The sequence below is a fragment of the Xiphophorus couchianus genome, chromosome 7 (assembly GCF_001444195.1).
Source record: "Xiphophorus couchianus chromosome 7, X_couchianus-1.0, whole genome shotgun sequence".
NCBI classification, from domain to species: domain Eukaryota; kingdom Metazoa; phylum Chordata; class Actinopteri; order Cyprinodontiformes; family Poeciliidae; genus Xiphophorus; species Xiphophorus couchianus.
The window spans coordinates 7,395,480-7,418,342 of record NC_040234.1 but is presented as its reverse complement, the minus strand read 5'-3'; the positions used below and the strand labels follow the sequence as shown (position 1 = coordinate 7,418,342).

The 22,863-nt window shown below is 38.6% G+C and overlaps 1 protein-coding gene across 2 annotated transcripts in view; it reads left to right on the top strand.

Annotated features, from left to right (window-relative positions):
• Nucleotides 1-22,863, top strand: part of pdia5 (protein disulfide isomerase family A, member 5) — a 64,886-nt gene that overhangs the window by 38,468 nt on the left and 3,555 nt on the right. For both annotated transcript variants that reach the window (XM_028023609.1, XM_028023610.1), the window contains exons 12-16: nt 5,140-5,210; nt 8,113-8,276; nt 9,367-9,497; nt 14,132-14,202; nt 22,336-22,470. In XM_028023609.1, coding sequence (XP_027879410.1) covers nt 5,140-5,210; nt 8,113-8,276; nt 9,367-9,497; nt 14,132-14,202; nt 22,336-22,470 — 572 coding nt within the window. The remainder of the gene's footprint in view (nt 1-5,139; nt 5,211-8,112; nt 8,277-9,366; nt 9,498-14,131; nt 14,203-22,335; nt 22,471-22,863) is intronic.

Genomic DNA, 22,863 nt, shown 5'->3' with positions numbered 1-22,863 from the left:
TTAAGTCGTATGTCATGACTGTTTGGAAAGAAAATACCTAAGAGTGGAAATTTGTTGTTGATAAACCTAAATATTTGCATTATGGATTCCTGCTGTTGGTGTTTAGACAAAGAATCATTTAGCCACAACCGCTGGTTTCCTTCCAGTGCCGTTTCGCGTGTAGCAAAAATGATCACATCACTTCAACTTTCAGAGGTCACTGACAGGGTGACCAAAATCATGGTGCATTTCCCCCCCCCCCTCACCTCTCTCCGCTATTTTTAGCCTAAATGTGCAGAGAAGTGTTTGAGCGAGTGTCTGTTTGAACGATGCTGGAAGCAGATTGCTCCACTCTTTTCCCGCTGCGGTGTCACAGCTTCACAGATGCCTCTGCTGCACTCGACTCACTGCTGGAACAGCAGCCAGTCGTAAACACACTCAGATCAAGGGCAGTCGGCTGAAACAAGCCACGTCAAATATTGTCGGCGCGCGTGCGTGCGCGCGCCGGCTGCATATCGAATGCATATTTCACACACCATGACGAAAACATTTAGTGCGCACAATTGAGCTGCGTATCTCTTGTTTCTCTCTAATGGAGGCACAGACACGTAGATGCCCGGTTTTGCTGCTTCGGTGCAGTTTCTTGATGGCTCTGCTGTCAAATTGAGATTAATGTTCTCCCGGCCGACGCGATCAGCTTGCATTTCTGCCCCTTTTTACTCTCCTCTGAAATGCACAGCAGGGGAGCTTTGCGTGCAACTTCTTGTGGGCCTCCAGTTCGGTGCACTGAGGGCGGGCGATTGTGTTCTGGACCAAAACAAAAGTTTCTTTCAGCCCAAGTTATTGATGTACTGAGTGTTGTTTCAAAGCTAATTATAGTTGCATTGTTTGATCACTGGTCATTGGGCCTCCTTTCACAGGGTTTACAGAGTCTTAAATTCATGTATTTAAAATTAAGACATTCAAATTTCTTAAATTTATTGTATTTTTTAATTGTAAGTTGGCTTTAAATACGCTAATCACAGGTTAAGCTTTGTTGTATATTCCAGGGTTTCCCACAGTGTATTATAAGCCTGGCGGCCCTCCAGGCTTTACTTGTGCCCCCACCAGGCTTAGCATTGTTAATTTATTTGAGTTTTTTTTAATCATTGCCTTTTTTTTATAAGAGTTTATAGTTGGTATGTGGGTATTAATCTTCCAGTCTTCCAAAAATCCCTAACTAACAAGTGATATTTTCAAATTTCCTGTCAACTTTAAACATTTTTTAACTCAAAATCATGGCTGCCGGCTGGGTGACTGCACTAGCGCCCCGAGTGCCGGGCTTAGCAAGTTTTCTGGGGAAACCCTCTATTCTATATAATCAATTTTTATCGTGAAAGCACTTCTGTCAGGAAAAAGTTTGAGTCGGACGCAGACATTTTCCTGAGCATCCTGTGACTCAGAATGGTTGAGGCTACTGCTAACTAGCTGCTAGTAAACCTTTGCTAGCTAGATCGCTAACTTTTTATGCTTCTGTTATTGGAAAGTGTAAATTATCATCAACCTGAACGATGCTATGTGCATTCTCAGCAAAAAAAAAAAAAAAAAAGCTTTGCACAAACCCTAATATAAAATATGTGATTTTCTGGTATTACATTTTATTCATGATAGTGTTAAAAAGTTCTTTAAAAGTCTTAAATTTGAGTTGGTGAAACCTGCAGAAATACTTTTTTTTTTTTTTTTTTTTACAAATTTTGAATTGTCATTTAGCTTATGTCTTTTCCCAACACCTCGTTATTTTCTGTAAAACGGTAAAACCTCCTTTTTATTGTAACGTCTTTGTTGTTTTCCAGAGCTAGCATATTTACTGTTTTGACTCTGATCTCCCCACCATTCAATCAGCATCAGCAGTATCTAGCACACCCCGCTCCCCCGCTGAGCACACACCGGCGCGCCGCCTGTTCCGAATGCAGAGCAGGCCTGCAGAGCAAAGGACGGACATTTGGGCTTTCTCTCTTGCTCATCATTTTGAAGGGTTGTGAAAAAGAAAAAAAAGTCCTCTGAATCACTTTGCATCTCTGCTGAGCCTCAACACACTCTGCACAATCAAACACCACAGAGGCTTAGTTTAAAGAGGCACAGCTTTTCTTTTCCACAACGTGCATTACTCTTGATTTATAGCCTCCACCGGCTCTGCTTATTATACTGAAGAAAGGACTTCCTGAACCGTTATGACAAGGGCAATTTAACAAGTTCAGAAAAAGTTTGTTTCATTCTTTCTGCGACGCTTCTTTCTGGGCATTAAATGGAACAGAGAGGGTGTCTATATATTAATATAATCTATATATTTTAAAAAATTTTATTTATTTAAAGATATGTTGGATGCAAGCCCCTAACCAAGGTATTCAGAATCCCCTCTCAACATAAAGACATGTCATCCTTTGGAGGTGATAAAAGCCATAGCAACAAAAGACCACACGCACACACACGCACACACACACCGCTGCTCAGGGGAGTTAGGGACAGAAAGTTTTAAGTTCACCAGAATTGGGCAATTACAGTCTGGAAAAATGGCAAACGATGATTTTTCTGTAAATCAAAAGCCTCCACAGACAATAAATCTAATAGAGAACATTTCAGCAGTGGAATGGAAAGAGTTGGTGCCCGGGTGACTCGTATCACATCAGCATGGACCAAATAGGTCTGACAAATGGATCAGGTGCTTTGTTCAAGCTGTTCCACAAAGAATTAAGGCAGTTCTGTAGATAAAAGGGAATTAAACTTGGAACTATGAAGGTGCACCTTATAAAATGGCCAGCGAGCGTAGATCTCTGTAAAAGCAAGATTTATTTGTTTTGCAAATGAGGCCATTTGCTTTTTCTTCTTCTACATTCTTTTAGAGGAATGTATAATTTTACTGTTTTTTATTCCTCATTTCTGAATTTGTTGGTTTTCCTGTTAAACATGGGCTGGTACGACTCGCTGGATCATAAACTTGCTTTGACAGTATTGCATACATTTTTGTAATTATGCAAAAAAAATTAAACACGAACATAATTGCTTTTGTTAAAACCAATAATTAGCTCTGCCTCTGCTACAATAATATAAATGTTCATAATTACAGCTATATGTAAGCAAGGCAAGGACAGAGATGCAGCGCACTACAATAATTATCCACAGCTTTCATGCAAGTCACACATTTTTTACTCATTTCTTGTCTTTATAGAGTCGCACTAATACACCCTTCTGATATATTGATTAATAACAGACGGTGTATTAATATTATTAAGTCAGTTTTTATTTTAAAACGGCCTCATTTGCCTTATTTGGTGGAGCACCCTTGCATTCAGCTGACCAGCAGTGCACAGCAAGAGCCCCGAAAAGCTCCAATCGCATCCATTTTCTGGCGTCTAATCAGCAGGATTTCTAACTGTATGAATACTGTAATTTTCTTTTGAGTATTAGTCGCAAAAAGGGGGAAAAAAAGTTGCACTTGATTGTGAAAAAAAGTCTGAAAAGTATGTTAAATGTGATGACTGAGGCTTATTTTCTACACAATTTTGTTTGTGAAGTTAACTTCTATTGTCCAGATAAGTGAAAGCTAAATTGTTAAAAAGGTTTCCAGCAATTTGTCGTTATTTTCCATCCACATTGCTGCAGTGTCTTCAGGCGAGGGGATTGAATATTTCTGATTGAGGCATGTCTGGTTGTTAGGACTGGAGTGGCCCAAAATAATAATAATAATAAAAGTAGTAGAAAACATATTTCTCCACTTTTTATTTTTGAATTCATGCTCAGTGGTGTTTCCTGTCATCACGCAGATGAAGTTGTACACTTGGATGGATTGAAAATTGTCTGGGCCTAGTCGACGGAAAGCTTCTCAGATGAAGTCATCTGTCACATCGTCTCTGCAGTGACTGACTTTACTGCCAACTCCTCCAACGCCCCAAACCTCTGCTTTCCATGAAGCTAGCCGTAGCCGAGCATGTCGGCGTCAAATCACTGAACTGCCCCCGTCCCGTAAAAAGCTTCTCCCTAATAACACAAGACAAAATCTGGGCTCCAAGTCCCGTTGAGTTTGACAGAGAGATCCTTTCTCATATACATGGGTAGAAATCTCATCATTAAACTTCTTTGACAGAAAGAGATTTTTAAAAAAAGACATAGTTGCATTGATTAGATATGGCATTATAAGAGTTTCGATGGGGGAAAAATTATGCACTTCGCCATTCCATTACTATTCAGAGGGGCTACGATGTAACTTTGATTTGATTGGTGATTCAGCATGAGGCCTTCCTTCCTGTTTCTTGCACGTAAACTTTGATGTCAAAATGTTTACTTACTGTCTAATACATCCCGTCTGCTATTAGGCATGCCTGGGGGTGATTCAGGTGGTTGACAATGTAAATTGATTTTTTTTTATTCTTTTATCATTTCTAATCAGACATGCACCTGATTCCTTACAGTCATCTTACACTGCAAAAGTGCAAAAAGTCTTGCTAAGTATTTTTTTGTCTAATTTCTAGTGCGGATTTCTTAGTACATTTACAATAAGACAAAGCTAACTTAAAACTAACTTCTCAGCAATAGGAGCTTGTTTTAAGGAATCTTTACACTTTTATGAAAAAGTGCTTGTTCTGTTGGCAGATTATCTTTTTATTGTTTCTTTTTCATTAATATAGAGGAATGATTTGCTTAAAGCAAGCTCCTGTCTTGCTGAAAAATTAGGAAATTTATTCATTTAATTAAAAACAAAACTATTATATACAATAGAAAAAAGACATATACCTATCAATGAAATCAAAGGCAGCAGAAAGACAAAAAAAATCTTATATCTGCCCTAGAGCTTTACAAAAAACAAAACTAAACAAAAACATCAACTCAAAAAATAATTTGTATGGATTCACATTTTTCCATTCTATTGTACTTGCAAGTTGATTTTGTTTAATTTCAATTGTCTAGGATATTTGCAATTGAATCTAGACCAAAGTTACTTGGTAGAATTTTGTCCTTTTTTTGTTGTTTCAAATTAAGAAATAGTTCATTTAAATTCGTTCATGCTTGACACTGACTAGCACACATGAAATGCTTTGTTGTTTACTGTAACTTTATTGATTAATGCTACAGCTGAATAAAACCCATCTGTTTGGCTGTAACGTGTGTTCTTTTGGGTTCTTGCAGGGTGCGGCCACTGCAAGAAAATGAAGCCAGAGTATGACGAAGCGGCCGAAGTACTCAACAAAGCCACAGATGTAAGTTTCTGGGACTTTGTTTACACGTGAGCTGCATGCTTGTCCGTAAGCGTTTTGTCTTTCGTACTCCGCATCCTGACTTGCGTGACGTAGCTGCGCCTCACGAACAGGTCGTGATTATCCTGCCTCCTTCACCTGCGGTTGTTGGCTGCTGCAGCCCAGTTCTGGATGTGTTTCTGATTAGTCGGGTGTGGTCCTCCTCTCTCTCTGTCTCTCTTTCCCACTGTTTTCTGTTTAAACCTCACACTCCCAAACCTGGGGCCGGGGCCTACGGCGGTCGGTCCAGCCCGCTGACCTCATCCCTGAGCTCTGCTCTGCTCCACGCTTGGCCTTTGTCCTTGTGGCTCTGTGCCCAGCCCTGGAGGTCAATAGCAAAGTCCTAGCTATTATCTAATATTAATGGAGAGGAGTTGATCTCACCCTGAACTCTTAGAATGCAGTGTATAACTGAGGGTTGTTTTCTTCTTTTTTTTTCTTGCTTTGAATGTGTTGGGCTGTATTTTGAAATTTGGTTTCACCTTCATTTTGAGTGTATTATTAGAGCGTCTGTTTCTGAAAACATTTGCAGAGTTGCATAGCTTGCACTCCCTAATCTGCTTGAAATGCTTAATTTATCATTCAGGCTTTCCTTTCTTTACTTCACAGGCCTTCAGCGTTACATGTCCATTGAAGCTTTCCAGATTTTCTCCCAGTACAAAACTGAAATGAATTTTGTTGGGATTTTTTTTTAGATATACTAACACAACATATTGATCTATTCCATCAATACTGTGAAACGAAAAGGAAATTATCCATTGCTCTCCTATTCGTTTGCTTTTTCTTTAGAAGAAATCCTGAAAAGTGTGGTGTGCTTTTATATTCACTCTCGCCCTGACACTTTGTAGAAACACATTTTTGGGGGGTGTTTCTGTGTCAGCTTTGCACATTTAGACGTTTAAACCTTAGACTGAAACTAATGCAGAGGGGAAAATAAGCATTTAATGTAGCACAGATTTTTCAAGTTTCACCACTTATAAAGAGCAGAGACATCTGTAATTTTTATTATAGGTACACCTCAACTGTGAGAGACAAAATCTAAAAAAAAAAAAAAAAACATCCAGAAGATCACACTGTATAATTTTTAAATAATTTAGCATTTTATTACATTAAATAAACATTTTCATACAAGTGGGAAAATAGAAGTGAACATTTGGTGCACAAACCTTTGTTTCCTGTAGTTCTTGACCAGGTTCAGGACGCCGCAGCAGGAATTTTGTTGCCACTCCTCCACACATGTCTTCTCCAGATCGTTCCAGGTTTCGGGGCTGTTGCTATAGGCAACACAGAGTTTTAGCTTCCTCCAAAGACGCCAGGTCTGGATTCTGGCTAGGCCACTCCACGTATTCCAATCATGATCACTAATTCTCCACAAGATTAGATCTCGCATGGAGCCCCAGTCTGATGATTGACAGCCATCTTGAGTTTCTTCCATTTTCTGATAATTAGCCTGTTGTCCATTAGTCTTGTCCATGTCTACATATTTGTCCCTAGTGTCCTTAGACAGCTCCTTGGTCTTTCCTTTCCACTTTACATTTAAAAGGTAAAAACATTAACGTTTTTTAAGACACTGTAGGAAGTACAGTCATATGATGCTTTGTACTACATGTCACAATGAGCCCAACACGGGTTGTATGTGTTTGCTTTCAAACTACTTGCTGGCTTCTTACATGACACCAGGAGTTTAAAATGGAGGTCCTGAAGGGGAACGCTGTTCATGCCAGACTAGCCGAAAGGTTACAGCTGAAGTGGAGTGTTCACAGAAGTGGTTTTGAAATCTGTGGGGCAACAGTAAGTGTGAGCATCGAAAACACAGGCCGCATAAAGCGTCGTCTTAAAATGCGATACAGACACCGTGAGCGCCGAGAATTACGAGAATTTTCCCCAGAACATTCAGGGCCAGACGAGCGTCCTCCGGGGTGGGGGAGGAAAACCAGCGCAGTGTAAACAGATGTAGCAAAGAAAAAAATAATAAATGAAAATATGAAAGAAAATGGTAGAATGTGTCTTAATATAAAGTGTGACTGTCGACTCGTGATGAGGAGTTTGTTGTTACACAGAGCTTTTGTGTCATTGGTTGGAGCGTTGTGGACGTCCAGTCACTTTGAGATCATGTCTAAATAAATGTTTCCAGACAACTCCTACTCAAGTTCATGGAGAAGAGCAGAAAAGATTTCCTGCTTTGGAGAAGTTTTAAAAAACTAGAGTAACTGATCATCACTCCATAACAAATTGCTAAAAGAGGAAAAATAGACGATTGAATTGGTGCCTATCTTTCACCTGTACATGGATTTTGGATTTCATATACACTATTTTTGGCAAATGTTACAGCTAAGCTTTAAGTCTGTTATAACTCACCCTGCCTAAGAGGCAACATCTTGAAATAAGTCATTGTTTTGTAAAAAAACAACAATTGTCTCACTGCCCTCCTACAGTTGACTTTGCTGTCTGTTAATTTGTATTCTTAAAGCAAATTTCTTTTCCACTAATTGCAGATGCATTGTTTTGCTCGGCGCGGCGTCACACCGCTGGTTATTGTAAAAATCTGCTTGCTGCTTCTATAAAATATCTCATTATTCCTTTATCTGTTCTTCAATCTGTGTCTGACTTTAAATTTATCTTATTCAAACCGGCGCCCAAAACATTAAACTATCATTGACATTTCTTTCCGTTCTTGAACTTGCATCATTTGTGTAACATCTACTGCATTTCCACTCCTTGTACTTCTGTTATTTTTGCCGCTATTTATCTTCTGCAATCTACTGCAGCTCCAGCCTACTGTACTAAATTACCAATACTAATTTCAAGCCTTGCAGCAGACTTCTAACAGTGATGATGCGACTCGGATGTTGCTTCTCCTCCACAGAGCCCCGGCGTGCTGGCAGCAGTCGATGCCACGGTGCACAAGGCTGCGGGAGATCGCTTCAAGATCTCCGGTTTCCCCACCGTGAAGTATTTTGAGAAAGGGGAAGAAAAGTACACACTCCCACACCTCCGAAGCAAAGACAAGATCATCGAGTTCATGCACAAGTGAGTCACTGGCTCGACACACTTAGCGAGACATCGGCTCTTCACCTTTTGTCTAATGGACGCGTGTTCCGAGTCGAGCCTTGGCTTTTAAGGGGTCGGTGTGAAATGCGCCAATGTAGCTGGCACTAACACTCTGTGTCTAGTTGTTGCAGGCATGATAAACACATTATCTGTTGTATTTGTCATAAAATGATAATGGCAATAGTTATATTCATTAAAGCTCTGGAAATGCCAACTTGTTTCTTTAAGGCGTCTCTTGTTATGTTATCACAAACTTTTAAGAGTTAAGTCACAGCTGGAGTGAAAATTGTGGTTTGAATGTATTTCAGTGTGTCCAAGCATCCTTAAAAAGCCTTAAATTCATGCATCCAAATTCAGGTCTTAAATTCGTTTAAAAAGATGTAAGCTGGCCTTAAATCATCACATGTTTGTCCTGGCAGGATTACTTTATCTCGTATATGCTGTGCAGTTTGTGTTTCTCATTAGACTTTTCTGTCAGGCGAAAAAGTTTGAGTTGCACTCAGACGTCTTCATTGCGCTCTTAGACAGAAGGGGGTTGAAGCTACCGCTAATTAGCTGCTAATAAACCCTTGCTGCCCAGTTAGCTTTTTTTACATCTATTATTAGAAAGTATAAATTATCTGCAGTTGTATTAGCCACTAGGTGCATTCTGGGAAAGAAAAACCTTGGCACCACAATATAAAATATACCATTTCCTTTCCTACATTTTTGCTATGATACAGGTCTTAAATGTTTATTCATACTGGTCTTAAATTGTCTTAAATCTCAGTCATCAAACCTAGAAAAACCCTCTTTACTTTAATGGATGTCTAAGTAATCATCTTTAAAAAATTTTAACCATAAATGTCAATAGTTTTTATCCCTGGATCAAACTTTCTAATATTTGCCCCATTACAGATTTCTCCTATTTCTGCAGTTTTTTAAGTCAAATAAATTTTAATATCACACTTAAGTTAACCAAAAAAAATTTACAAAATACACATTTTTAATCATAATTTGTTACTGTGCACGTTAAAATAGGATTGTTGCTGTCATGATGGTATTTCAGGAGCTTCTCTTATCTCTGCAGTCCCCAGGCTCCTCCGCCACCAGAGCAGTCTTGGGAGGACAGGCCCTCCAGTGTCAGCCATCTTGGCTCAGAGGATTTCAGAGAAGCTCTGAAGAAGAAGAAGCATGCTTTGGTCATGTTTTATGCTCCCTGTAAGACATTTTTATAAATTTATTTATTTAGTTTTATATATTTTTTTTATTCAGAAGTAAAAACTGTTCCTATAATTTGAAATGGACATTTGGAAAACTTATCGGGTGGAATCGCAGCTCTGTTTTTGGTGAACTTGGTGCGATCATGTTCCGTTTTTAAACCAGCGTCCATATGCGTCTCAGAGGTTCTCACCAGTCTCCTCTCTGCAGCGCATACATCAACTCCACCTAATCCACAGGGAGGACTAGGAGTGACTCACATTTCTGAGAATAGATTTCAGGATTCAAAAGGGTGTCTCTAATAAGTGGAAGGTCTTGAAAAATGAAAAAATAACACTGGAAATCTCCTTTAGCTGTCTAGGAAATACAGAATTGCCATCAAACATGCAGCCTCAGATAAAAGCTTTTTTTTTTATGTTTTAAAAGTAATTCTCGTTTTGTTGTAGAAAAATCTGAGATTTCAGTACATTGTTTTTAGCAGAATAATCTCCGGCAGCCTGTCATTTTACGACAGTTTGTGAACTGAATAAATGTGCTAAAATTAAAGGTTGGATTAATTTATTTTAAGAGATACAGGAAATAATTTCTTCACCGGCTGCCGAGAGATTTATCTGTACAGTATCTGCAAAATGTAATTACATTTTCACATGAACCTGACTGACTGTAGGAAAAGACCTTGATTGGATTCAAACACTTCATTCTGTGAAGGGTTTGAAAAAATCAGCAAGTTGAGAAAGGACAGCGTTTTTAAACAATAGAAAAAGAAAATAGTCATTCATAAAATCCTCTCACAGACACATGACGTTCCTGCGCTTCTATGTATTGTTTGCGCTCTGTTTCTGATTTTCGGACTTCAAAGTCCGAGGCGGCGGACCGGCTGGGCTGCTACCTCTGAAGGCTCTTTGGTGTTAGCTTCTACAAAGGAGGAGTCCAGATGTACATCAAGCAGCATCAGCGCGCTGTCATGCCTGCCCGCCCACGCCACCTGCATCCTGCTCACTGGGTTCTGATCAGTTCACAGGCTTCTCTTAATTAAGGTTCAGATGAAACGCAGACGCCAGCTAATAAATCAAGGTTATCGATGTTTGAAAAGCACAGGACAAATCTTTTACGTTTTACTGGCGTATGTGATCACCTAGTTGTCTGCGGTACTGATATCCGAAAAAGCAACAGTTAAATTTGCTGGGGTTTTTTTATTACTAAACGTGTTTCTGAGTTTTTGGAGGTTTTCACAGATTGTGACAGAAAAGTATGAGATAGTTTTAGCAAATATGTAAAAAACACATTTCTCATAAAAGTTAAATGCTGCAGCTTGAAGTTTTTGGCCAATGTATGAATGCTTATGCAAGGCATAAAAGTTACAGAAGAGTAAAAATGATGATCACTTTCACTTAAAGGGATCATTTTTTAAGTCATGGGTTTGCAAAATCTGCTGAAGACTAAATATATCTCAAGTGCTTTTGTTTAATAATTTTTCTTCAAAATCTAAACGTAGTCTCTCAGTTTTTGTCTGTTTTCTCCTGTAAGTTATTTCGTAAATGAGAATCGAACAGTTTAGTCTGCTGCGTGTTTGAAAGCAGATTGCTGAATACTTACAATTCAGATATTTTATCGATGTCGGTAAGCAGAGACTATTAAAAGGATTTGCTATGACTTGATAATATTGACATTAATATCAATCATGCGAGGATATTAATAACGTAGAGCAGGCTGATCTTTCTTGTTGTGCTTCGTAATGTTTTATGTTTTACTTTGACGCAGTCATACAGTGAACTGCACAGCATCAATATTTGCTGTCCATTGACTTCTGGTTAGTTACGTTGCTGCTGGCTTTGGAAGCCTCGGAAAAATAATAGATCATTTCTGTCTTTTAAATGATTTTTAGTCACATACTGATGTTTTTTTGTTGGTTTATTTAGGTTTTATCTATAGCAAACTTGAGCTGATGTGTGCGTATACATACTGTAGTTTCTAATGTCAAATCCAACCAGCTTATATGGACTAATTAGACTACAAGTCACCATTTCTAAAAAACTATTATTTTTGTTAAAAACAAACTGTGTAACTCATCTTCTACACTAAGTGGATTAAAAAAAAAGAGGGAAAATTAGCTTAAAAATACCCAAACAGTAGATCATCGCAGCAGCTACGTTTGTACCTACAATTTGCTTCTTCCAGCCAAAAACTGAGCACTTTATTTATTTATTTATTTATTTATTTTGCCTCAATAATTAAACAGGTCTCTAGACCTCAGGCAACTATTCACTAAAATAAAAGAGCCATTTTATACACTACTTATGCATTAAGATAAGGCTTTGTTTTTATTTGCCCAATAATCATTAGGGACCATCTACTTGGTAATGGCTTGGTCAGTTAATTAAAACGGTTTGATTCATTAGACGTGTAAGCTGTTTAATAGCTCTGCCTGTGCCTCTGCGGCGAGCGTCTTAACTCAAAATGAAAAATTGGGGAAATGAAGGCTAATTGTGATAATGGAAAAGGCAGGTAAATGAGTGCATTCAGAATGTAAGCTTCTATTAACAGAAGACCTTTGAGTTGTTTTTACAGTTCAGTGAAGAACCTTTTTATGTTGAAACGTTATTTATTGCAGCAGCTTTAAAAATACACAAGCGGCGCAGAACAGATGCGTCGTTTTATCATCGCGACGCTGACATTAAACATGAATGTCATATCTGAAGTTATCATTTGATATTGTTTTAGTCGGCTGTGACTCTGATCTGGTGTTGGGGAAATTTAAATACAGTACATGGTTACTTACTGTACATTGTAGCTTAAAGGGGAAGTCTATTTTTAATATGCTCATTTTGGATACAACCTTGCACTTTAAGACTTTTCTGAGACTGTAAGATGGGATAAACTCTATGTCTTTTTGTGTGTCGTTTTTTTTTACCCACAATGCCTCGTCAAGACATTGTGGGTAAAACATTGTGCTAAAAAAAAGTGAAGCCCGAATCAAGAGTGTAAAAGGAGAAAACGACCCAACCACAGTCAATCAAGCATCTTTAAAAAAATTTTAAGCTGTTGTATGAACTAAGCATAGACTGAAATATTAACTTGTTCTGCTGCAAAGAAATATCTTTGCTTTGTTTGCAAATGCTTTCATTCTGAAAATAATTGGCAAAAGAGTTTTTGTGAAATAAGCCAAAAATGTCCAATTTTGAAAATTAAGGTAAATATTCTCGTAAAGAAATCGTTTTGGGAGTTTGTAAAACAAAAACAGGGCATTTTGCAAATGGATTAATTAGTTTAAAAGAATCAAGATTTGTTGGCAAAAAGCATTGGGTTGTCAAAGTAAAATTATAAAACGATTCTCAAAATCAAACCAACTTCAAAAGTCATTCAAAGACCCACTAATAACTGCGTGAAAAAATAAGAAACTTCAACATGAGTAATAAAAACAAAAACCCTGTCAGCACTGACCCAAATCAAATTTGGATTGAAGAAATTAATTGGCGGGATAAATTCTATCTTGTATTTTGAATGCCAGCATTTTTATTTCAGAGATGAGCAACGTCCGCAGGCTCTAAATATCTTGGGCTAAAAATTAAAATTTGTAGATCCAGTTTTCTTTTTCTCAGTTTGAAAACTATACTTGGTGTAGCAACCCACGGAAGAAAATGTATCCATCCTCTTTTTGCAAAAGTTTTGATCTTTATTTTTTAAAACCTAAAAATATAATAACAATAGTAATAAATTATTTAAAAAAAAGAAATGGTGAATATTTTTCACCATTTCCCAGTTTATCAGTTCTGCTGCATTCCACTATATATACATACGTTCTGTATATCTACATTTGTTGATCGTTGTGAATGTGTTTACCGACGACAAGCTTTTAACAACTCAATATAAACATGTATATTACTTCAGATCTATATTTAAAAAACAAATTTAAGTGGACTTTAAGGAAATGTTTGGCTCTTTTATAACTTAAAGCGGCAAACTGTTAATTTCCATTAATGTAAAAGTATTTCAAACGTCTGTCTGTCATGTGCCGACTGGGTCTGTAATTTACTCCTACCTCTCCACATAAAAAGCTTTTATGTCAAACTGCCTGTTGACATATGTAATACTCTCCTCAAGATGCGTTCTCGCTTTTATTTCACCTTTTAACATTTCTGACAGTTTGATGATAATGAACAGAAGAGAAGATCTGCGTACTTGACATTAACAAGAAGAGAAGAAAACAAACGAGCCGTGCCCACAGAATGTCAAGCTTCAGCCGCAGCTGAAGGCAGAAGATGTGTTATTAGCAAACAGGCTGTTGGGAAAACACACCGGGTTTACATTTTGTTGCCAGAATCCCCAAAAAATCCTCCTGATTATTGTATATTTTATGTGATTGAATGTGCAACAGATTACACTTTTCTCCACCTCTTGGAAGTTTGCAAGACTCCTATAAAATCTTTGCTAATTTACTGCATGGATAGCGAATGCAGGGTGTAGCCAGAGAGCTAATGTTTGTTTTTTTTGTGCCAGCAATGAGGAATGCTTGAGTGTATGGCAACAAATATATTTATATGGTAAACACAGGCATCATTTCCTCTCTAATTTTCCGTTTAGCCCCTAAATGTCAATAATAATTTATAAATCTCTGCCTGTTTGTTTTCCTTCAGGGTGTCCACACTGTAAAAATGCCGTCCCTCACTTCACCACAGCAGCAGAACTCTTTAAGGAGGACCGCAAGGTTAGTTTTCTTTTTCACAATTTTAAAACCATATAGTTGAGTGATGAGCAGTTATGTTGTAAAAAGAAAAAAGTAAAAAGAAATTGGTGCAATTTTTATTTTTCAGCTTTTTGTAATGTTAAACTGGAGGAAGGATAGTTCCGGGAAAACATATTTGCCCACTTGCAAATTTCTTCTGTTTTTTTCTTTTCTTTTGGATCATAAACAAACTTTAATATCAGAGAAAGTTCAGTAGATATAAATATAATTCCACTGTTAAATCATCATAACTCAACAACAATGAGCAGAAATGGCTTTGAATGTGAGAGTTCAAAGACAAAACCACTTCCTAAAACCATCTTGATGATTCTCATGACGGTTGGTAAAATATTATAAGGACTGCCGAGATAAATGCATCTTGTTACATTTGATGTGAACTAAAGAAAAAAAAAAACATTTCAGAGAAAGAACACCACGCTAACATGACGTTGGTAATGAATCTGGGGCTGCTTTAGTAGTACAGGAACTGGGTGACGTGCCTAGTTAGTAAAACCATGAATTATGCTCTTTTACCAGAAAGTCCTGAAGGAGAATATTCAACCATATATTCAAGCATCTGACCTGGTTATTTTGATTTACTGGCAGTTACTTTTTTCTTGTTTTCCTTAATAAATGAAGTCATTATTTTTAAAAAAATACAGCTTTTTGTATTTCCTCAGCTTATCTTTAAAATGACTGATGGTTTTAAACATGGGTGTGATAAACTTGGCAAAATACAAAGCAATTCTGAAGTGCAATAGTAAGAGTGTCTGAATATAAATGCTTCATTACATCACCCGTGATAAGGAGTTATTGAACTGAACTACTCGGTTATAAGTCTTTAAAGTGATTTTATGTAGTGTCCGCTGCTTTCTGGGCCTTATGTAGGAATTCACATTGCCTGGTCAGCACTCTGAATACTTTTAGCTTCTGAAATGGTTTTATGGTGCGTTCGCACCAAACGCGTTACACACGTCAGAAACACGTTCTACGCTTCAAGTTTGACGCGTGTGCACTTTGAATGCGGACGCTTGATATTTTGCTCTACCCCTAGCATTTCACGCCTCTGGCTTTCATTCAAAGTCTATGTGGAGGCGCGTCAGATGCGTCAGCTCCAGCCGTAGTTTTCCGTTGGATGCTCTTGACACGTCAAACGCTCCAACCGGTTCAAATCGCGCCGCAACGGCCCTCGACACGCTTCCACATAGACTCTGAACGTAAACCAGACATGCCTGACGCTCAAAACGCGTTTGATGTGAACGCACCATGTGAGAAAAATCTAATTTTGGCCCGCAAATCATTATTGAGTACAGTTTAGAAGTTTTAATATGTCAAATCTTTTTGTTCCTAGTCTACATTGAAAAGCTGTTCCCACAGCTTACATTTATTCCAAACAACTGGCTTTTCTATACCGTTTCATTGACAACTTTCGAGTAGCTACGGTATGTAATTGCAGGTTTTCTATTATTAATCTGCACAAAAATCACCCGAGTTCCACTCGAACATAAACAAAAAGACACCATCCCATGTTTTTTTTAACCGTTCTGGTGCACAACATTGTCCATTCCTAATATTTTTCTCTACATGTCAGTCAGGAGAATGATCACTTTGTTCCACCCCAGGCCGTTTCATAATCTGTTTTGCCCGTTTGGGGTTTGAAGGTTATTGGAGGTTCATGCAGTCGCAACAGGATATGCTCATCTTTCATCATCTCCATTCCGTCTCATTACTGTTCGTTCTGGGGCTTGTGTCCTTGCGCCCTCCCCCTCGCCCCAGCCCACTCACTTCTTCTCGTCGCTGTTAATAAGCTCAGACTGCCTGGGTTTATTTCCAAACCTTCCCAACTCCGTGACTCACCAGCTCTCTCTCCCTCACACACACACACACACACACGCTGAAGAAACGAAAGGGACGTGTCTCGCAATTCTCTTCGCAACAATCTATCATCTGAAACTGAGAGGGATGGACGAAAAAAAAGAATCGAATGTATTTTGGTTGTAAAGCTGCGTGAAGAGGTTTGACATTAATTGCTCGGTGAGCTCAGGCGATGTGATGATCTCATTTGTTGGCATTTTTCAAAATCGTTGGCAGATGGCGTGAAACGGTGACATATCCTCGGCAACTTGGTCATGGATTTTTCTGAGGCAATCCTTTGTAACATATAACTGAGACATTAACCATAAACAGATGAAACTGAAATGGTTTTGTCCAAAGTGCTTACTGTTGTTCGTCGGCCTCTAAATGCTGAGTTTAACCCTGACACACGGAGCTGTCCACACCTGTTGGCACCTTTGGTAAAGACGTGTAAAAACCCCTAGAGAATCTAACCTGTGGTTTACTTTATTTATTCAGTGGAGAACTGTTACGCCCCCCAAGGTCTAGAGGTTCAGGGTCAGTAACATAAAGATGTGTCCAGAGAAAAGAGTGGAATGAAAAAATGATTTATTACAAAAAGAAGGTTTTCACAGAACCGAAACACAATACAACCTAACCCAATTAAACAAAAGTAAAGGACCAACAAATTCAGAAATCACTGAGTGCAAATTAAATAACAAGATGTTCAAACACATCAGTCTAAAGTAACTCAAAACAACCAAAAAAAAGGACAAAAGGGAGCACCAAAACCTCCCAAACACAAGCCTCTAGCTTGTTCAAGATGTATCTAAAGCAGATTCACCACTTAGCAAAAGAAGCGAGAACAAAATTGTTCAAACTGTCCAAAAACAGTCACCAAACACGGAAGGTGGGGAGTCAGCTTCACACAACCTCTTCCTGCTAGCTGCCCCACTGGAGGAATGAACTCAGACGTCTTTTATGTGGTGCAGGTCGGTCTCATCAACATCTGATTGGCTTGCTGCTCCAATGGGGTGGCTGCTCTCCTGCAGCTTCAAGGCAGCCAATCAGAAAGCTGTGCCCGCACAGCTGATCCTGCATAATAGAAAAAAAACAAACAGCCTGCACAGCCTCAAGAGGCCAGGGGCCGTAACAAGAAAAAAAACTTTTGGCCCTGCAACCACTCTAAAAGTAAGCCTTTTTTTAAATGTATGCTTTACTTTTAAAGTTGTTTCTCAGAACATTTAATTATTAATCCCAGACTTTCTGTTTAGCTGGGTTACGTTTATGTTTTGACACAGGGCTTGTTTCTCTTAAACAGTCTTCAGATTTGTGAAAAAAAAATAATCTTTTTTACCATGGAAAGTGAGCAGCATGAAAAAGAAATCTTCAACTCTTATTGTTACAGAACTCTAACAACCATTAGACTGATAAGCCAGCCATTTGTTCAAAAAGTGATGCCTGAAAAAGATGCAATCTTTTAGCCATAACTTCATAAACACATGGAGTTTGATTAACTCTACTGGGACTTTAACTGGAACTATGAGCTTTCAGGAAACTGAAAATTAGTCATCATGTGGTCTTTCTGCAGGACAATGAATGCTGCAACATACACTATACTATTAGTAAAAATTATAAAGAAAATTGTTTTAAAATATATATCTATGTAGTCTTAAAACATTTTACAAAAATGCGTTTAGTCAACAAATGAATTTTTGTATACTACTCAGAAAAGTTTGGAATATTTGGCTTTTGGTCAAAATCTATGGAAAATGTAAAAAGTTTAGGCTACATTGAGATCCTATCATGGAAGTAGGGCATTTCAGGAGAAGCCTGCAATGGTGGTTCCCTTGTCCAACAATGTATTGAAACAAAAGCCAACCAACACCAGTGGTGGGTATGCCACAACAAAAAATGTCAGTCCCTCAGTGGCGCGTCACACGCTCTTGAGCATTAATTACATTTTGACAACGGCCTCTCATGCTGTTCACAAGTCGACTTGTTGTCTGCTGAGGCATGCCATCCCATTTTCACAACGACTTGAGCGACCCTCAGGTCGTTGAGTTGCGGACCTCTGCACACCAACTCAGCTGACCCCAGATATGACCTCAATGAGATGGAGCACCGTCAACCATGGCTTGGGTTGTTCATGCAGGGACACACTGACTGGATTAATGATGTTGAGGTTATATAAAGTTTACATGTAAAGGTTATAGTGCTTTTAAGTTCATCCTAAAATTTCACCTGAAAGCCAAATAACCCTAACTTTTTCTAATTAGAATGTCCTCCAAAATTAACACAAGGCACAAAGTTATCCGTTTTCCATGGCCAATACAAGTTAAGTCCTGTAGGAGACCTGTGGGATGAACGGGAAAAACACAGTGGTCTGGATTATCTTAATAGATGAATCACCAAAGATCCTTCTCTATTTGCTCCAACACTATGAATGAAAGAAATTGGTTGAAGAAATAATTACCAACAACATTTACAGATATGTCAATATTACAAGAACAAAAAAAAATGCTGAAGAGAAAAATAAGTGTAGCAAGGAAGCACAAATTGAGAATCTAATCTTCCTTTTTTTTTTCTCTCTTTCTAAGCAGATGGGGTTTTCTTATTATTATTTTAAATCTGGCATCTAGGCACCAAAGCTACTTCAAACGGTTTGGCATTGCTTCACTGTTCAGCTGTGGGGTTTGGATCAGCTTCTTGATCCGAGTCCCACGGTGAAACGTACCAACCAGAGGACTATAATCTCTGTTGTTTGGACACAAAACTATAAGTTTTGCTCATCAACTCCCTGCCCCCCACCCAGTTTCTAGAGGATGTTTGAAGTCTTGGTAAATCTGCAAAGTGAGCCTGTGTTTACTTGGCACTCTCCATTATTAATCAAGCCAAACCCCAGTGTATCACTCCAAGCTGGTGTTGATCAGTCCATTAGTTGCCCTTGCCTGATTCACCAAAGACAAACACAGGCTTAGCTGCCGCTTTGAAGACTCAAACAATTAGAACAACCAAGTTGCGTTGCGGTGCTGCAGAGCTGGAGCTGCGTGCAGGAGTCGTAATGAGTTGTTTGTCTTTTTCCTCAATTCCAAAGAATGACTAAATTAAAGATTCACACTGGTTCAAACAGCTTGTTTAAAAAACTAAAATCTCTCTGCTTTAGTCGTAAGACAAAAACAGCATAATCCAAAAATCTGTTTTTTCAGGATTTGTCAAGCAGCATCTAACCCTTCTGCTGACAGTGCAGCTTTATAAGTAATTTAGTGAACAGAGATGTGCCTGGTGAATTATCTAAATATGGTGATTACTGGTAATTAGGCACAGATGTCTAACTTTATTCAACTGAAAGCTAACAAAACACCAAAGAAAATTAACATTTTCAAAGTTAGCAAAGGTTAATTAGCCAATTAGCTATGCTATTAGCGCTTTAGCTGAACATGGCTATGCTTTGTTCTAAACATCATCTCTAGCTGTATGTTTAAAGTTGTTGTCCTGCTGAAAATTGAACCTGTACTCCCAGTCATTTGAATTTTCTAGCATGTTTTTTCCCAGGATCGTCTTGTTTTAGCTCATTTTATCTTCCCATCATCTCTTTCTGCTTCCTAGTCGTCGTTGAGGAAACGCCTACCCACCGCGGCATGCAATCCAAATAAAATACAAAACAAAATTGGCTGTAAGTGTGACAACATGTGTAAAAGTTCCAACTGTATGAAGACTTGAGTAAAACGCTAACAGTTTGATACTTTTAACACTGGAAGAGAACCATGGAGCACTAAGATTGGAGATTCCTTCTGTTTCTTTTAAACACTGGTGCGACCTAAGAACAGTTGTTTCTGTGAAATGCACTCAGACACTTTTAACAGTGTGAGGTAAGATGTGCCAAGATGTACTATAATCCCAGGACAGGGGAGATGCATTATCTTCCCGTGAAATCACTATTCTGAATCAAGTTTAAATGAATCAAAGGTTATGTGTTACAACACCTCCTTTATCAAAGTTATGTTCTCTTTCTTATCAGATACTACCTGATGCACATCCATATCTGCTCAGCATACATGTTTAGCTTTGCTCAGACTCTTATCTCTACGTGTATCGGCCTGCGCCCCGGTGTACTGCCGGGTGGATTGAAACCAGGACAACTGGTAATTTAGCAATGCAGTAAAATTGCTTGATGTGGGAGTCCTCTGTCGCTTGAAGATGGATCAATAACGGAATTAGCTGGAGCCCTTTGAAGAACAATAGCTCTACAACTTCATTTTCTCCTGTCAATTCGCCACAAGTCTGATTGATTGCGCAGGGTCAGAGCACATAGATGGAGCCTGGAGTTACGCTGCGAGCGTTTGTTGTCTCTGCCGCCGCCCACTGTTCTTTTTTCGTGGATCTCAAGCAGTCCCGACTCGGAGGTGTTTGGAGACGCAGAGGACGTCACGATGCGAAAGCGGTCAGGCTGATCGCACTACTGTGAAATTCTCCTTTTGTTGCGCCGCCCAACAAACTTACCCAACACTTAGCAACGTTTCTAATAAACATATTTCCACTTGAGCAAACAACTTTCAACCAGCAGTTGTATTTGCATAAAGAAACAACAAATCTTGCAATACCCAAACAAAGTATTTGTCACATTACAGAAGGTGTGCAAAATAAAATCAAATATATTGTTCCTTCTGCAGCATTTTGTTATGCACGAGCAGACAGACAGGAAGCGATAATTTCACAGTGACATGTTCAATGAGTAGCCCTCAGCATCCCGAAAGAGGGTGATATTTGGGCTGTCCAAAAGGACTTCCTGAGTGAGCTATGTATCAGTGAGACGGCATTTACGCCTCATTGGGATGGCTTGTCACTAATCGATTCAACATCCACGCAACATAAGTCTCCCTTGTTGTTGTTGGGTTTTTTTGTTGTCTCAGATGGATTGTTGCCAGGTTTTTATCTTGTATGTTCAGTGAATGGAGCACCAGGCAACTTTACAAACAAATAAAAGGAACAGGGAGTCTATATATTTAATAAGGTTTACCTCGCCACCTCTGTCAGAGCTGCTGAATAGAATTGATCACTCTTTTTACACACACACATGTTTGCGTGGCTATCTTTTGGGGACTTTCCTTTGACTTCCATTCATTTCTACAGCCTAAACCTTACTTTTACCCTTACCCATTACATACCTAACCCTAACCCTATCCAAAACTTAATTCACACCTTAGTCCTAAATCTGAGCCTGACCCAAAAACAGCATTTCCCCTTGTGGGGACCAGACTTTGGTGAATTGCTGGTTGTTCTTGAATTGCTGGTTGTTCTTGATTTACTGGTTGTTCTAGTTTAACTGGTTGTTCTGGTATTACTGGTCGTTCTTGAGTTACAATCAGTAATGGTAGTTCTTGAATTACTGTTTGTTCTGGTTTAACTGGTTGTTCTTGAATTACTGGTTGTTCTTGAATTGCTGGTTGCTAACAGAATGCTAGCTAATGAAAAGACAGCAAGATATAAGGGTAGGTAACCATGGCAACTGGAGACAAGTTAAAGACATTCCAAAGCGTTAATAAAAAAATAATCCTTCTTATTTGATTACATTCTACTTGGAAAAACGTAAAGATCAGGAAAATGTCCTTGCGTTCTACAATGGACCTCCATTTGTTGGTGAAAATGGTTAGAATGGACCTCTATAGGTTACTTACAAGTACACACTTATACACACTTTTAAAGTATTAATATGAAAATTACGTTTCTTCTTCATAAAAACTAACTTTAAATCAGCACAGAAATGAAACATGCGCAAGTCATTGTCAAAAAGTAACGCATAGGTGCTTGCTAAATTAAACTTCTATATATATTATTATGTATGCAGCTCTGGAAAAAAGAGCTCACTGCACTGAACCTCATTGAAAGCCTTCTGGTTACTCCACCAATTGTTGATTTCTGAACTCTTCCTGAGTTCAAACATTAGCTTTGTTGTTTCTAAATGAATATGAATTTGTTTTCTTTGCATCATTTGAGGTCTGAGAGCGCCTGCGTCTTTTTTTGTTATTTTGTCCATTTCTCGTTTTCTGCAAATAAATACAAAATTTATAGAATTTCTTAGACATGATGTTAGTACTTCACAGAATAAAATAACAATGTTCATTTTACTCAAGCATATACCTATAAAAGGAAAATCAGAGAAACTGATGATTTTAAGTGTTCTCTTAATTTATTCCAGAGCACACACTAACATGTTACTGTAATATTAAAATATATTTGTATGATCTCAGTTTTCTGACCATTAGCATTGCTTTCATTTAGATTGTTTATGCTGCTGTGGACTGCACAAAAGGACTGAACCATGACCTCTGCAAGCAGGAGGGGGTGGAGGGCTACCCAACGTTCAACCACTACAACTACGGCAAGTTTGTGGAAAAATACAACGGAGATCGCGGGGTAAGCTCCATCTTTGGTCTCACCAGTGTTTTAACACACTCATCTGAATCACAGCAGCCTTTCCTGGATGGATGTCACAATTAGACCTACTTTATTAAGTGCACCAGTTCCTCCTGCAGCAAAGCAGACCCACAACATGACGCTGCCACGCCCCTATTTCCCCAAAAATGTAACCACAGCCATGAAGCTCAAATGGTTCCACTTTAGTTTCATCACCCTATAATTTTAAAGACCTATATGCTTTTAAAACAGAACTCCTGTATCTATTTTTGCATGATGCTCCCGGGTTTCCACGAGTGTATTATAAGCCTGGCGGGCCATCAGGCTTTACTTGTGCCGCCACCAGGTTAGCCTTTACAGTTGGTGTTCAGGTATTAATATTCCAATCTTTTA